The sequence below is a fragment of the Adiantum capillus-veneris genome, chromosome 11, assembly GCF_014529385.1.
Source record: "Adiantum capillus-veneris isolate H3 chromosome 11, ASM1452938v2, whole genome shotgun sequence".
In the NCBI taxonomy this organism is placed as follows: domain Eukaryota; kingdom Viridiplantae; phylum Streptophyta; class Polypodiopsida; order Polypodiales; family Pteridaceae; genus Adiantum; species Adiantum capillus-veneris.
This window is the reverse complement of record NC_140941.1, coordinates 27,663,733-27,680,673: the sequence shown is the minus strand read 5'-3', so window position 1 is coordinate 27,680,673 and position 16,941 is coordinate 27,663,733. Positions and strand designations below refer to the sequence as shown.

The window sequence follows — 16,941 nt, the reverse complement described above, 5'->3', positions numbered from 1 at the left end:
TGTCTAGAATCTACAAACTCAAAGAGGCTAAGGGCTGATCTGGTATGGCTGATGTCGAGGTTGGGCTGACAAAATATTGGTCTTGATGATGGATCTGAGGGCTGAAACTGCAAGGATTGATGAATGTAATGCTGATGGCTGATCTGGTGTTGAACTGTTGGCGCTAGGGTATGGCTGAAAGCTGGGTGCAAAAACGCTGGTACAGTTGATGGGAAAATGCCAAGAGGCTGATGGTACTGGTGTAGGAAACACAAGGTTGATAGAACTGTTGGGTTGGCTGCCCTCGGGTATTGTGGGTATTGACTTGCTTGTGAATGGTGACCTTGGGGGTCACCTTTATAGCTAAATGATATGCAACTACTCTAGAGTGCATGGACATGCAGGTCTTGCGTTTAGGCTCACAAGGGTGCTAGAACACTTCCTAGGCTGTAATAAACCTTAGAGGTAGAAGTTACACCTTGTCCATATGCACATAGGGTTAGATGAGCACGAGACATCCCCCTTTGTATGGTGAGGTACTGGCATGGCTTCTTTGTAGTCAACCAACAACTGTGGCTAATCTGTGAAGAAATCTTTGAAGTTTATTGACCCACACTGCCTCGTGGGTTCCTCGATCATTGAACTTTAAAAAGTACTGCCGTGATCTTCATCATTGCATAGTTACCCGGAATGGGAAATTGGAACATCGTTGCTATCTTTGAGCTCGCAGGCTGTCCCCCCTCCCCGTTTCGTTCGCTGCCACCTCTCCCCATGAAGGTGTCTCTCGACATGCTTCGAAGGTTTTGGTTTCCTGACATTGCTTGTCGGGGCTTTTTCAAAGGGTCGTCTCCTTTCGCTTCACATTCCTACACAACAGCAAATACAGATGGAGGCTCATGTTCCACTCCAAAGGGACTCTGAAGAAGCCCCCTCGCCCGACCGTGCAGAGCCCACCATCAGACTTGGTCTTTCACCGACAGAGCAAGCGTGTCAAGGCAGAGGTGGAGCGCCTCAAGGCAACCTCCGTCATCTGCAAGATCATTGGCACCTGACCTAGCAGAGGAGAGATGTGTAATCTCCTCCAGGCCCGCCTTTTAGCAGAGGTGGACAAGATCCTCGTCCTTTAGCTTCTCGGACGTGGCTACTACCAGATAGAGTTTGAGACCCTCGAGATGGCATCCAGAGTCATTGCGATGAGCCTCCTGGCCATCCGAGCAATTTGAGCTCATTTTCTATAGTGGCGCCATGGTTTCCACCCAGCTACCGATGTTCTGTCGATGAGGCAGACCTTCCCATCTCAGTTTGCTTCCCCGGCATGAGGAGGGAGTACCTTCCGCTCTTGTCCAGTATTCGCTCAGAGATTGGGACCGTCCTGGAGACACCTCGCATGGAAGCCTTTGTAGCTGCCAAAATAGCTGGCATACCCACAGTACGTGTTCTGGTTCGGGACACCCACACCCTCTCGAAGGTCATTCTACTACCTTGGGTGAGTGGTGGTTGGCTCCGCCAGAGCGTGGAGTATTCGGGCCTCCCGAATCAGTGCTTCATTTGTCGACAGATGGGCCATCTTGCGAAGGCCTGTCCACGAAGGAGGCCCCGATCTTCACCTCAGACTCAGCCCCAACCTCTTAAGGTTGGCCAACATCAGTAGACAGAGTCACAGGGTACTCAGGCAGACTCACCCTTCGAGCTTGGGGCCCAGGAAGAGGAGGGTTGGCAGTAGGTCAGTGGTCGGCGTCGACAGGGGCCACCACGTCAGCCTGGCCCTTTGGGTTGTCGCCAGGCTCCACACCAGCAATAGGTTCCCATAGGAACTGTTTCGACCCTCTTCAGCAGCAGGACGAGGCCCTAGCTCCACCCTCCACCTTACCCTCACCCTCGACAGCTCCTGCTCCCCCCGAGTCCTCGTCCGCCCCTCCTCCCCCGCCTCCATCCTCTTCTCTGCCTCTCCCCTTCCCCTCCGCCGCTCCTCGCCCCCCCCTCGCCCCCTTGCTTCCACATCTCCTCTCGCTCCTACCCCATAGCCGGCCCATGGGGTAGGACCTTCCTTGGCTACTAGGAGATCTCTTGGCAGCGCTTTTGCCACGAGCCGCTTGGCGAGAGTGGGACAACATTTTTGGGAACCCTCCTTCTGGTGCAGACGTCTCCCTTTGCAGCAGTGTAGGGTGCAGCGGAATGAATGTTGTATTTTCTCAAGATTAGTGATCTTTATTGCTCAAGGTTCCTTTTAGTTCTTAGGGAAAGAGAGAGCTTTCCGTCTTATGGAGAGTACTGTGATCACGAACAAAGTGAGTGGATATTGTGCGTGCAAGTGAATGAGACTGAGAGAAGGAGAGAAAAGAGATACGACACCCGAGAGGTTGTAAAACCCTTCTCCGAAGGCCCCACTCTCGTCGGCGAGAGTGGTCTACTTTGATTGCACAAAGGTGTACAATGCGTATGCAATGGGACTATGCCGATGACGACGACGACTCGATGGTTGAATCTGTGATCTTCTTTGGCTGAGTTTGTGGATTGTTTTCGGGGCTGAAACTGGCTGTTCTACTGAAACCGGCGTGTTCAATCCAAAAAGGGCGGTAGACTTTACTTTAAACCTTGATTTAGCTTTCACCCATTATTAATCGTCTATTTTACTTGTACTTTCAAGACACAACAAAGGGGAGAGGGATACAGGCTGCTAGATTGCACCTATATGAGTAGACCGACACCAGATTGGCCCCTAACTTAGGCGCCCCTTTCGGTATTTCTTTATTGTTCAAAAGAGGGAATAAACGCTGTGGATCCCTACACGCTGCCCCGCACAAACTCGGCTGAATTTCCACTGTTCCAGCCCGATTTCGGTAGCATAATTGTACTAGAACCCTTCACAGTCAGTATTCCCACGCATTGACTGACTTTCCCGACGCATACGGGCACTTTGCAAAACCTGGCGAGAATCTGCAGCACGCTGAATTCTCTGTTTTCAGCCCCGAAAATGCGCCAAATCACCTGTACAGCGGTCCCCTCGCGTCCCCGAACCTCCTGGGGGTATTAGGGTCCGTTTAGGGCCAAAACCCTAAACCTGCAAAAATACACAGCAGGCTGTAATTTACTGTTTCGGGCTCCGTTTCGCGTGCCGGTCGCATCCGTAGCAAGTCCTCGAGCTCCCGCACCTGTAGGGCTACTTGCCCTTTGAATCGGACGAGATTTCTGGCGTGAAACCTCTCCGAATTCACCTGTACCTGCGGGGGGGGGGGATTAGCCGCTAGCTAATCCAGTACCTGTGCAAGAGGCTCTTGCCTCGGCAATCGCGCATGAACCCACACAACTGTACATTGGTCAAATGAAGAGCCCACTAGAGGGGCATAACATACTGCCAAAGGGGAGAGAGAGGGCAATGCGTAGCGTGCAGGGCATCACTCCTGGCACCGCACTGTACATAGGAGGGAAAGCAAGCACTCCATAGCTCTTAACCTGTGACAAATTCTGAAAATCAGCCTCCTCTCTCATTTTAGGCGCCCCCTCTCAAGCCAGGAGTAGCAGAATGCTCACAGAGTGCCACATGGCACATTTTCCGACTTTGGGCATTCCCGGCTAAAAATATCTCAACTGGTGCATCAGTTGACTTTGTAGCAGAGCAAGAAAATGTTCCCCTTGTCATTCCAGAGGTAATGACGCTAACACATTTTCAGGTCCCAAAATAGCAGTTCCCTAAATTTTAGGAGATGCTGCCATTGTATCTTTCTAGGTCATCCGACCCTCTTTGTACACTGCGGCCACATCCAGAATTGAATTGTAGCCTCTGTAGCAAAGGATTCCACTTTGGCTAGTCAATGACCCCACTTGGCTAACCATAGTCCTTGTCCAACCTTAGTGCTCTCTTTCCCTTAGGCGTGGACTCCCTCTGGACAGTTCCACACTAGCTATGCAATGCAGGGCAGTTAGATTTCCCAAGGGGTGTTTCCAAAAAGTGAAAGTAAATAGATAATAAGAAAGAAATCAACAAAAAGGATAGATAGTAGTCACACGCTGGTGACATCTACTGTTGTCTTGATGGCTGAAAATGATCGGCTATGTCGGGGGTCATGCTGAGGATGAAAACGCTGATGTTGCCGGCTGGAATTGCTGCGTTTTCTGCTGATGATGGAGGCTGAAAAAACGCTGGTTACTGCAGGTGTTTTTCCATGCTAAAAATGGCAGCAATAGGCAGCAGATATTGGCGTTAGCAGTTGCTGAATTTGCTGAAGAAAATGCTGAACAGCAGCAATCCAAAAACACTGGCTTTTGGGGCTGCCGCTGATGGTCAAAAATGCTAAGGCTGAGGGTGGTTGGTCGTGGGAAAAACGCTAAGGATGGGCTGATCTGCTGAGGGGCGATCCTGCTAGGGATGGGAGGATCTAGGTCTGTGGCGATGTAGTCCCGCTAGAAAACGCCAGGGTGTCATGAAGGGGGGGTACCGCTGAGACTTTTCTTGTTGAGCGGGAAGCTCCTGCTGCCTCTTCTGCCAGAAAGTGCTAACTTGGGTTTGCTTATATATTAACTTAGCAAAATTGCCCTACCTACTTTCCAACAAGTCACTTAAAAATAATAAGTGAAAATAACCAAAAATAGGAAAATAGGCTAAATGCACTGGAAAATTCCCCTAACTGATGCTAATGGATTCTGATGGGAATTCCGATGATCATGCTGTGTGCAACCGGAGGATATGCATCTATGCTAAGTGACTGGGCATGCACGGTCTACGAATAGACTCACAAAAAGTGCCAGATCACTGCTAATCTAGACTCGACTGAACTGATTGAACCTTGCTGTGGTGTAGCTTGTCCACGGACACATAGGGTTGGGATGTGTCACGTGACAAGCAATTCCTTGTGGACTGATGAGCTTCGACATCCGTCGTAGGTGGGACTTCTTTGCCTACAACTTCACACGGTTTCTCAACGACTCTTCACCAGACTTTGAGGCAGCTTGTTTCAGAGTTCATGTAAAGTTCAATGCAGCTAGAGGGATAGAGGTCCTGGACACAACTGTCGGCTTCTCTTTTCCCTTATGTGGCAGGGACCAGTCTGAGTGGACTCTAGACTCGGTGATGGATTGGTTGCAGGCATAGGCCCTCCAGTTCTCTCACCACACGGGAGACCTGGGAGTTATAGATCTGGTACAGTCTTTGTGGCCGTTGGCCAATTTCTCAGTGACATCTCTAGACACGACAGGATGTAGACACATTGTGATACACTTCTTTGCTGACACGCAGAGCCCACCATGCCATGTATACATACATGAGGACTCCTAGACAGAGGAGGTTGCCCTGCGTACGATACGCTCTTCTTGGGCCTGGGCTAGACAGTCTTTGCGGTCACGCCTATCTCGGGGATGCTCGGGTGCAGATTATTCCCCATCCAAGCCAGCCTCGAAGATAGCACGGTTAGTTGTTGTTGCAACATCGGTTCTTTCTCGTTCTCCATGAGGATTGTCTCATGGAACGTGCAAGGATTAGGTGGGCCCTAGTTTCAGCGCCAGCGGGGTCGATTGCGTCAGGAGCTTCAGCGGTGTCGATTGCGTCAGGAGCTTCAGCGGTGCCTTGTGGGGGGAGAGATTGATCTTCTTATGCTGCAAGAGCATCATCTTTAAGAGAGCCACATTAGACGATGTGGTCAGCTTTTGCGTGGTCGATATGAGACGTTTTGGTCAGCTGCATTTGGACCTCGTGGTATCCAGGGAGAGGTATGTATAACTATTGTAGACTCTTGGCAACAGGCCATTGTGGGCAGAGGTTTTATTGTGCCTGGCAGGGCTCAGTGGATTACTATGCAGGTTCAGGGTTGCCTCTTGGGCTTCCTGAACATCTATGCGCCCAATGTGGCAAGTGCACGTGTAGAGTTTTGGTCTCACATTGTAGAGTCTCTGCCGCATGCAGAGCAATCGTGCATTGGGGTGACTTCAACATGCTGGAGGACCCCTTTGATAGGATTGGAGGCAGCCATGCTATTGTGCACGGGGCTCAGTTGGCAGCTTGGGAGAGGCTATGTATGACCTTGAGGGTTTCAAATGTTCGGCAACACTCTGGCTTTGTGAGGCCCCTAGACAGCTTGGCCTTCTCTCGCTCGGACCGTAGAGTGGGAGGAGTGAATCTATCTCAGATAGATCGCTTCTACACCAATGATCACATCTGTGACTTGGGTGGGTCAGTTTGCATTTTGACTGGGACATCTTTTTTAGACTATGCACCGGTGATCCTCACTGTGACAGATAGACAAAGAAGGGGGAGCACGATGATACGCATCCCTGAGAGGATCTTGCTAGACTCAGAGCTCAGAGAGTAAGTGGTGGCTCTTTGGACAGAGAGCTTGGACACGTAGGACTCCCTTGCTGACAGAGTGTCCTTTGGACTTGTTCGACTTAGTCGCTTCTTCCTCTAGGAGTCTACGGCTCGCCTAGCTGCAGCAAGGGTAGAGGAGAAGCGTCTCCGACGGGGCGTTGCTTCCTTGTAGAGGATGCAAGAGCAGCACCCAGACAATCCTTGGTTGGGGGAGCAGCTGTAGTAGGCTCGTCAGGAGCTAGCCAGCATAGAGGAGAGGCGCCCTGAGTTTGCTTTCCATTGACAGGTCTCTTAGTGGACCTAGGTGGGTGACAAAGTGACTGGGGCGTTCTTTGAGACACTGGGACCCTGTTATGCGCACACCAGTGTCAGCCAATTGAGGAGACCCGATTGGTGAATTGCTTCAGAGCCAGAGGTTATGCGTGTAGTTGCTACTGACTTTTACCGTGACCTGCTGTCAGTAGAGCCTCAGTCAGAGCGTCAGGATGCATGTACAGAGCAGGTTTGGGCATAGAGGTCTTGTGATTGAGGAGATGCGCCAGAGGCTTGAGTTGCCTCTTCAACTAGAGGAGCTCTATGAGGCCCTCAGAGCACTTCCCCCAGGTAGTTGTCCTGGTGAGGATGGTTTGATTCTCAATTTTTTCTTGGAGTACTTGGACTTGCTTGGCTCCGACCTTTGCAGTGCTTTTCAGTACATCGTGCACACAGGAGAGATGCCTGACAGCATGAGTGAGGGCTTGATCTTCCTCATTCCCAAAGAGGGTGGCTCCTTGGATGAGATTCGGTAGTGGCGGCCTATCACCATCCTCAACTCAGCCTACAAAATTCTAGCCAAGACTCTGAGTTTGAGGATTCAGCCACTTCTAGAGAGCATTATACATGGGACCCAGATAGGTTTTGTCAAGGAGCGCAGTATCCTTGACAACATCTTCACTTTTTGGGAGGTGTCTGCCCTCGCGCGCCTCCGAGGTGAGGATCTGGTGATACTTCTTCTCCATTTTGAGAAGGCTTACGACAGAGTTGACTAGGACTTCTTGGAGGGCACTTTACGCAGGATGGGTTTTTTAGATGCATGGATCAGAGGTGTGTCAGCTCTGCACAGAAGTGCACACAGTCAAGTGTTTTTGGCAGGAGGTAGAGGGGACCGGTTCATGCTCTCATGCTCGGTCAGACAAGGCCGTCCTCTAACCCCTTTTCTCTTTCTTTTCTATGCTGAGGTGATGAGTAGATTCTTGGTTTCATAGCAGGTTGGTCTGTGTGGCTTAGCGCTCCCTATTCGGGGCGATGAGCTACTGGATGCTGAGTTTGCCGACGACTCAGGTTTGTACTTGGAGGGCAAGGTGGCCAACCTGCACAGGTGTGAGTAGGCTCTTGAGACGTTTTGCTGTGCATCAGGCGCACTGATCAACTGGAGGAAGAGAGTGGCTTTCTGTGTTGGTAGTGCTCCTACGTGTGATTGGTTGCCAGGTGAGGGTTTTACATGGATTCCCCTAGGGATTGCAGTTCGCTACAAGGGCTGTCAGGTTGGCTTGGACTTGTCTCCTGAGCAACAGATTGCTCCCCTCCTGTTGTCCATCAGGAGGAAGTTGCTACATTCGAGTTCGGCACGAATCTCTTTGGCAAGTGGAGTTGTAGTGATTAACCAGGTGTTGTTGGCTACTATGTGGTACATTAAATCTTGTTGGATCTTTTCGAGCTCCTGCATTTGATCAAGGACTTTCTTTGGTCAGGGCGCGACACCCAGCTAGCCCGGGTCAAATTAATCTGGTAGGTCATCACTCTACCTTGTTCTCAGGGGGGGTTAGGGATCATAGACCTCGCACAGCAGAGCAAAGCCCTTCTTGGGAAGTTTGTTGTCAGAGGACTGCTTCCAAGGGAGGAGCCCTGGAAGGAGTTTTTGCTTCAGCGGCTTAGAGCTTGAGTGCCTCATACAAGAGGCCCTTGGAGACCTTCCATTAGATGGATCTTTACAAAGATGTGCATAGTTGGTTTGAGCAGGAGACTGGAGGATTGTTTTACTGCGAGCGTCCTTCGCTCTTGGGAGCAGCTGCGGAGTGGCATGGAGCAGCACCAACTCACTTGCACAGAGGAGTGCTTGAGACAGCTTCTTGTTTGGAACCCCATGGTTAGCATTCAGAGAGGCCACTTGATTGGTAGTAGGCCTCATGTTTCTTGGGGTCCCATGGTAGAGGGTCCAGCACGCACTCTAGGCGACTGGCTTCAGTTCTCAGGTTTGCCAGAGGAGTTCTAGAGCGTCCAAGTGTAGGGCATGAGAGGGGTGCAGAGCATGTGTCAGGACATCACAGAGGCTTCACCAGCTGAGTGGCTCACTCCTTTAGATACAGCAACTCCCAAATGGATGGGGTCCTTCACGCGACTGGAGGTCCTCATTGCAGTTCGAGCTTGCTCAGAGAGTGTACCCGCCATGTTCTTCGAGATCCTGGGCGAGGGTCGACTACACAGAGTCTCAGTAGAGGCTCCATAGGTTGCAGTGTTGTTTTCAGAGGATACGAGTAGTGGGCATCTGTGGAAGGACTTGTGACGTAGATCTTGACCCAACAACTCTCGAGACAGGCCATTGCAGGCTTTGGCCTTGGGAGAGCTGCCCTCTGGTACGAGTGCAGTGGGATCCTGGAGAGTGGTTTTGGAGGGACCCTTTCTCTTCAGTCGACCACCCGGGGGTCCCTTTCGTTTAGTACACTGTTCGAGTGGGACGTCACATACTGGCAACACGGAGAGAGGCACGTCCTATTGCAACGCTTCATTGGCAAGAGGACGGTCTCACAGCTGAGTTCTTGTCAGCCTTTTGGGCGAGGTTGTGGGACTCCAAACAACCACGGCGAGTCACTTTGTTCAGTGGCTAGTTGCACACAGAGCTACAGCAGTGGGGAGCTTGCTAGTACGTAGTGGCCTTTCGGCAGCATGCGTAGCTTGTGACCATCCTTTGGAGAGTGAGCGTCACTGTCTATGGGACTGCCCTATGGCCCAACAGGTTTGGCTTCGGGTCCTTCGGCTGATGCCAACTCTTTCCACAACACGATAATACACTAGGAGGGCAGCTGTTTGGTCCACCCTCATGGGCCCTGCACTACAGTTTGAGCTATCTTCCACCAGCAAGATGATAGTCATACAGGGGGGTCGACCTACACTCCAGCCTGCTACAGAGCTTACCCCACAGGAGTGGTGCAGTGAGGGAGAGGTGTGCTGGGAGCTCGTCTGTGGCCTGACACTGGTTCATTTGGCGGGCCCATTGCTTCCGCATCTTCGAGGCTCGCCTTGTCCCACCAGCGGAGATTGTTCAAGACTTTTGGCTGGAGTTGATCCATACTCTTAGGGGACAGTTCTAGAGACTTCTGGGTAGCTCCAACCGCATGCGGGAGCGAGAGGCATTCCTACGACTGTGGTGCCTTGGGCCTTTCTTCACCATGGTCCGAGGTTAGCCCAAATGTCATTACCGTCCACTTGTGTGTCTTCTCTCTCCTCCCATCTCTTAATTTAGCCCTCAGTGTACATATGCTGTTTCCATTGGGAGAGTCTCCCCCTATGGTTGAGGTAGCCCTCTCTAGTAGAGGTGGTTATAGCCCTATAGGCAGTTTTATTTAATGGAAGGATCTTTTTAAAGTATTGCCGTGCTTGCTTATTTGAGAAGGGTGAAAACGATGAAGTAAAATCTGCTCCGGCTCCATGACTTCAGCTTTGTCTACGACGATCTTTGGTTCGTCGTCTTCAGAAATCTCCTTGTGGGGGTCTCCCTGAAACAACGTCAACAAAAAAAGACTTACACCACTCTGCTACTTCACATGTCTAGGGCATGCATGTACAGCTAGTGTGCCTTTGGGCTGGCCACCCTTTGCAAATGCATTTAGACTGCACTATCCGGGCACCCACCTTGTCCGGGCGCCCTCATATTTCATTTATTCCTTTTTGGGTCGTGGGGGGATTTTCCAGGCATTGCCCTACCTCCCCTTGGGTACCTATTTATGGGGCTAGGGGGGTACACACTTCCACAGATCACAGATCTCATCTATTCATTGTGTGGGTCTTCTGCTCATGGTAGTCATGGGGGACTGATTCCCCCTCTTCCACACATAGTAGCGTTTGTGTTGTTGTTGTCTCTCTCTCTCTCTCTCTCTCTCTCTCCCCCCCCCCCCCCCCCCCCCCCCCCCCCCCCCCCCCCCCCCCACGCACACGTGCACTCTCACATGGTATCAGTCGCCAATGTTGAGGGCGCTTCTGCATCAGGCTCTCCTCCCAAGGGACTTGATCAGCCAACGCTCTCTCTTTTGGAAGCTAGCGCTAGCATCTCTGCAACTTTCCGTCGCGGGAACATCGCCAAGTTGCCGAGTGTTTTTCACACGACCTAGCGTTTTTTGCATGCTGTCGGCGTTTTTGCAGTTGCAAGCAAAGATCTGCATCTCCTACCCTTGGAAGTTGGCACCCCTCCCTGCAATAAGATCGCACCAAATCAGCACCAGATCTGCCGTGCGTTTTTCTGCTCAGATCTGCGTTTTTGGACCTTGCTGCGTTTTTGAGTAGCTGCTGCGTTATAAGCAAAACGCTGAGCCTTTGCACCTACGGGAGAGGCCTACAGCGCCTGGCACTTGCAGATCTACACTCTTGGTCAGGTATCTACACGAAATCGGCACTTTTCTGGCATTATTTACTTGCTGTTTTTTTCTCTGTTTTCAGCACTCTGACGGCTGAGAAGTGCGAGAATCCCTCATCCACAACCTCTGCGACGCTCTTGTACCGATTGGTGGCGTACTGGCACGCTGAATTCTCTGTTACAGCAGCGTTTTTTGGGTGGACAGCAGGCTGATTTTTTGCCTTTTGTGCGGTTGTTCACTCCCTTGCTGGTCAGGACACCATCCGGTGGTTGTCTGAGCGGTTATCCTTGACTACTACAACATTGGAGACGGTACCTTCTTCAACGACTTAAGATCTAATCCATCGATCCTTGGGAGATCCATTCATTCCAACCATCATTCGGCAGTTGCGCACTCTGAAAGGGGTGGTGACTTGTGGTTTGCTATGGACACACCTATGCACTCATTAGAGGAGTTCACATGAGATATGGCCGTGACATCGGCATATGGTATCACGACATTCCTAGAGAGGACACCACCATCTTGGGTGGACAGACACTTACCACTTGACCTCGACACGTCCGAACACTTGCTTACACAGGAGCATCTACATGGACTTAGGGAGAGGATCTTGGACCTCGTCTTGGACAGGTTCATTGCTTGGATCTACAGACTGGAGTGGGACTTCAGTGCTTTGGACTCTCTTGGAGAGTTTACCCGCGAGATGCGGGAGATGAGGCATCCCGCGACTACATCCGGAGTCACCCGGCGCTTGGCTTGGATGAAAGTGCAGTTGCTCTTCTACACTCTCGATCATTTGGATTGCTACCTTCATAGTTGCTTACACTCACCCTCGGTAACCTTATAGCAGACTTATCCCCCAACTTGGGCAGTAGACCACTCCCAGCTCATTCACATTGAGAGCCACACCGAGATGCGGTTTGGTAGCGTTGCTGGCGCGGATTTTGTTTTGGTTGACATCGGAGGATTGGAGGCAGGAGATACATGCAAGATGGCGTAGACAGACCTTTCCTCTTCTCAAAAGATCTTCACAGTGCAGACTGCTCAGTCTGGCTTCCCTTCTTCTACAGGATGATTACGGTGCAGACAGCTTGGTTTGACCACACCTCTTCTCAGAGGCCCTTCACAACGCAAACTGTTGAGTCTGGCTTTCTGCTCATCTTGGATTACCCTACCTACTGCCAGGACACCATTTAATGGTGGTCCGTGCGGTCTACCGGTGACTGCTGCAGCTTACGGTAGCTTCTACAGTGCAGACTGCATAGTCTGGCTTTCCTTGTTTCAGAGGAGTTTACGGTGCAGATTGCTGCATATGGCCTTCCTGGAGTTTTACAAAGCTTAGCCACCTGGCCACACTGGGTTACAGGTTCATGCATTGACAGGCTTCCGGTCATTCTCATGACGGTTCTTTGGGCTTTCCCATTTTCTGCAGACGGTTTGTGACTACAGACACCACATATCCTATTAAGCAAGACACTTGCGCCTAGGTCTATTGGCACTTCTCTCACGATAAGGAGTTGTTTTCACACTTAGTTTGGGACCTTTACGTAGTATCTTCACACTGTATCGGTGAAGTACAGCAGTTTGCTACATTGCTCATGACGACACTTACCATGAAGATCTCTTAAACCGGCCCGTAGGGCGGTAGACTTTGGCTTTCACCCGATCATTTTTTTAACTTTATGACACAAAGGAAATTCGTGTATAAGCCTGTGATTGGAATTCAACACTTAAAGACATTTCACGACTTGGTAGCTAGAGCGCTCCCAAGCTGATAACGACGCCCGGTTGGCCCCAAAGACTGGTGCCCCTTTCGGTATTTCTTTATTCTTATTACACTTGAGAAAAACCTGTAAACTTCTACAAGCTGTCCCACTTTTATCAGGCTGAAATTCCTCTACTCTAATCCGATTTGGGCAACATAACCACAATAGAAGTCTCCACGGACAAAATCCCAAGTACACGGTGACTTTCCACGCACTTTAGAGCACTTCACAAAACTTGGCGAGAAATTGTAGCATGCGGAATTCTTTGTTTTGCGTTTCAATTCGCGTGCCGATCACTTTTGTGGATAGCCCTCGAGCTCTCGCACCTGTAGGGTCACTTGCCCCTTGAATTAGACGACATTCCTCGCGGGAAATCTCTCTAAATTTTCCTTTACAAGCACCCAATGCTTTCCCGAGGCTCCCCTTGCAAATAAACGATTCGAACGCTTTCACCTAATCCTCACCAAGCTGTCCAAACCTGTCCATGGCTGTAATTGCAGTTTTTTGACCCAATTTTGCCAGCATAACGGTGCAAAAATCCCTATAGGTCAAAAGTACACATCAAGGACACTTTCCCTTGCAGTACGGAAGCTTTCAAGTGGGCTGCAGGTCAATTTCAGCATGCTGTAATTCCCTGTTTTGTCACTGTGAGGTGCCCAAAGCCCCTGTTTAAGCATCCCACGACTTCCCCGAGGCTCTCCCGGCAATGTCCTGCAATTTAGGTGCGAAACCCCAAACTTGCAGAAAAACACAGCAGGCTGTAATTTTCTGTTTTTAATTGTTTTGGGCTGAGCAAACACGTCTACGCGTGTGTCGGTCGCTCCCGCACGTAATGGGGCAGTTCCCTTGTAAATTGGACGAGTTTTCACGTGAGAAAACTCTCCGTTTTTGCATTCCTTTGCGATGGGACTGTGCGTACCTGAAGGGGATTAGCAATTAGCTAATCCGTTTCCTATACAAAAGGCCTTTGCCTTGGCAAATGCGCATTAAACCCCCAGAACTGTACATGGTCATCTGAGAAGCCCAACTAGAGGGGCACTGTGAACTGTTTTGAAGTGGTTATTTGGTGCTGTTGTGATTGATTCTTGACTTGGAGTGTCCAAGTCTGTTACATTTAATGGATTTTATCTCGCTACACTCTTTTGCATGATTTTCAGGATAGGAGGCTTGGTTTGGACCATATTTTGTTCCATAACTCTCTCTGTTTGGCCTCTAGTAGTTGCTAATATTATCTTTCTTGTCTTGCGCCCCCCCCCCCCCCCCCCCCCTCCAAACCCCACCCGCCCCGCCCCCCTTAAAAAAAAAAACCCCGTGGCTGAGAATGGTGCATATCTATGTAGAGATAATGAAATGTGCTGTTATGTCAATTATTACCGACTTTGATTAAAAATTTGGATATGTAGGTTGGAATATCATTTTTGCTTGCTTTGGAACATGCAAATGGGCTACAATTGAGTGCAGAAGAGAATGTATATTTGGACAGGTATAGCTTAAAATCATGTGTTTTTTACTCATAAAAATGCAGGCTCTATGCCTTTTGTTTAATCAAGAATAAGACAAACGGTTTTGTTGGTAAAGCCAAAAAGACTTGAAATTACTAGAAAGCAGAAGTTAATCTCTTATGGACTGGGTAGATATACCAAATGGGTGGGCATACAAAAGCTATTAGGTTTTTTTATTTCTTATTAGCTTTCTTCTTGTCCTTTCCTACTTGCCACTGATGTGCATCCTCCCCCCTCTTTTGAAGATTGAAATCAATGTTTTTTAGGCCTTTGCACGAAGATATACTTGAAGTATATGTGGTCGGCAGCTTGGAGAGGGAGCTGACATTGATTGAGCTTGGTGGAAGAATGGTCCAGTCGCATCTCTACATATCTGGTCAGAGGCTTCTTTGCTGGTTTGAGATTTCATTGGTAGTGCGTATGGGATCCGGCGTACTTGCTCGGTGCAGACTTTACAATGCACACCAATTGTCAGAGTTTGATATACTGCTTGTCACAGAACAAGTTAGTGGAAAAGCACATAAGATGGCCAAACATTTTGTCATAGTTTCATTTTCCACATGGCATTATGCATATGCTACCCTGATGTATAGATATCACATGATGCTCCTCGGTTTTGAGATGAAGTGTTCTACATGCTAGTTGTTGCCATTACATTGTGGAATGTTTGGCGAGCTCGTTGCTGTCATGTTCTCAGTGCTGCTTCGTCCTCTTCTGTAGACATCCTCACACACATTTGGGTGGATATTATCCACACTCTATGTAGCCAGTGGGATTCAGTAGCGGGTTCCTCGCGAATAGCAGTTTGGTTGCGGGGAACAAGGGCACATCTCCGCAAAGTGCCGAAAAAGGCACCGCAAGGACCGATTGAAGACAGGCCAGAGAATTCAAGAGCAGCAGAGGAACATGGTAGAAGAGGAACATGGTAGAAAAGGCAAGATGAAAGCAGGATTGGTACCAGATTGCATGGGTACTGACCCAAGTATGATAGATGAAAGTACATAACTTTACCATGCTTAGGGCAAAGTGAAAGATTAAGAAGCCCTGATTTTCTTGGATGGAGGAGCCAAGGCAAACTTCATTTCACCTGAATTGGCGGCACGACTCTGTTACCATATACATGTGGTAGTGATGTGTGTGAACACATTAGGACCGTCGGGGCATTTTTCCCCTCTTTAGGAGGTTTTTTCCCCTGAGCATTGTATATACGCCCATCACTCTAGGGCTATCTATCTTTCCATTGCACACTAAGTAACACACTCTCTATTGTGTGCCTTGAGCTTCCTTCGTCTTCTGCAAGCTGTGTGCGTTTCTGTGCAACCCTAATTCCAACAATTGGTATCAGAGCAGGTTGCGACCTCCCGGGCTTAGTCGCCAACTGCTCCAACACACGCCTGCTCACTTTCTCCGATTTCAATGAGCTTTGGCAAGCGTTCGCAGGTCGACAAAAATTTTTGCTCAAATTTTTGATTCGGGCTCATTTCGTAGGTCTGCTCAAATTTTTAATTCGGGCTCATTTCGGCCTCCGTTTCCACTATAGGTAGGTCTGCACAGGCAATTTCGTCATTTTGTGCAGAAATCATGTTTGTGCCATTTTCTGCATAACAGGTGCCTTATAGTCTTCTACGGTTTGTGCTATATAGCACGTGTTGTTCCCGCTCCATTTCTCCTATTTTTGGGTAGTTTTCACATCAGGTGTAGCATTTACCATGGCTGACAACAACAACACAGATGTGTTCAAGATGTTTGCTACTGAGGACAGGTTGGATGGGGACAATTACCATATGTGGGCTTATATGATGCAACACGTTCTTGTGTCAAAGGGCGTCTGGAACATTGTGCAGGGCATTGATGTACGTCCTGGTTCTGAAGATGTAGGCGATGTTGATGATGTTGCAGGTCTTGCTGCAAGGATTGTTGCTATTAGAGTTGTTTTGCCTACGGTAGAACAAACTTGTTGGGATGTAAAGGATGCGCAGGCTCATGCATTGATTGCGTTGTTTGTGAAGCGCACCATTGTTCCTCACATCCATTCAACAAAATCTGCAAAACAGGCTTGGGATATTTTGGCTAGTCTTTATGCAAGCCGCAATGAGGCTAAAATTGCTTTGCTGCGTAAAGAGCTGGAGTCGAAGATTATGCATGAGGAAGATGATATGCACACTTTCCTTGCTAGTGTCAAGGATATCAATGAGGAGCTTATTTTTGCAAGTAAAGTCATTTCAGACAGTTCCCTTGTGCAGACTGTTCTTGATGCCTTACCAGATTCTTACCAGACTTTTGTTAGTCCTTGAAGACTTATGACCCAAGGAAATTCAGAAGTTGTCAAGTTTGATGCATTATGCACATTGCTGTTGCAAGAGTCACTGTCCAGATAAAACAGGACTAGACAATGTGCAGTTGAACAAGCTTTTATTGCTTCTCAAAGAAAGGGTGGTAACAGCAATGCAGCCACTTCTTATGGTTCTGCTGCGAGTGGTAAAACTTTTGTTCCTAATGCTTCTGCTGGCAACACTTTGTCTGGCAATTCTGGTGATAAGGGCAAAAAGACGATGTGCTGCCATTATTGTAAAGCTAATGATTACTTGATCAAGTCGTGTCCTAAGTTGAAGGCCAAAGAGGCTAAGAAGAAAGAGGGTGGTTCCACTGCAAATGTTGGTTCCACTACAAATGCAGCCATTGTTGAGTCTTCTGTGAAAGGAGACTGTGTTGCTAATGTGATGCAGAATGGGCTTTTAGCGCAGCGTGCACTTACAATCCTACTATCCATGATGCATGCTTGTCAGTTG

At 49.2% G+C, this 16,941-nt stretch overlaps 1 protein-coding gene across 8 annotated transcripts in view; it reads left to right on the top strand.

Annotated features, from left to right (window-relative positions):
- The window catches only part of GALAK (galacturonic acid kinase), an 81,476-nt gene that overhangs the window by 46,823 nt on the left and 17,712 nt on the right, over positions 1–16,941 (top strand). For all 8 annotated transcript variants that reach the window (XM_086522934.1, XM_086522928.1, XM_086522931.1 and 5 more), the window contains one exon: positions 14,054–14,133. In XM_086522934.1, the coding sequence (XP_086379060.1) occupies positions 14,054–14,133 (80 nt within the window). The remainder of the gene's footprint in view (positions 1–14,053; positions 14,134–16,941) is intronic.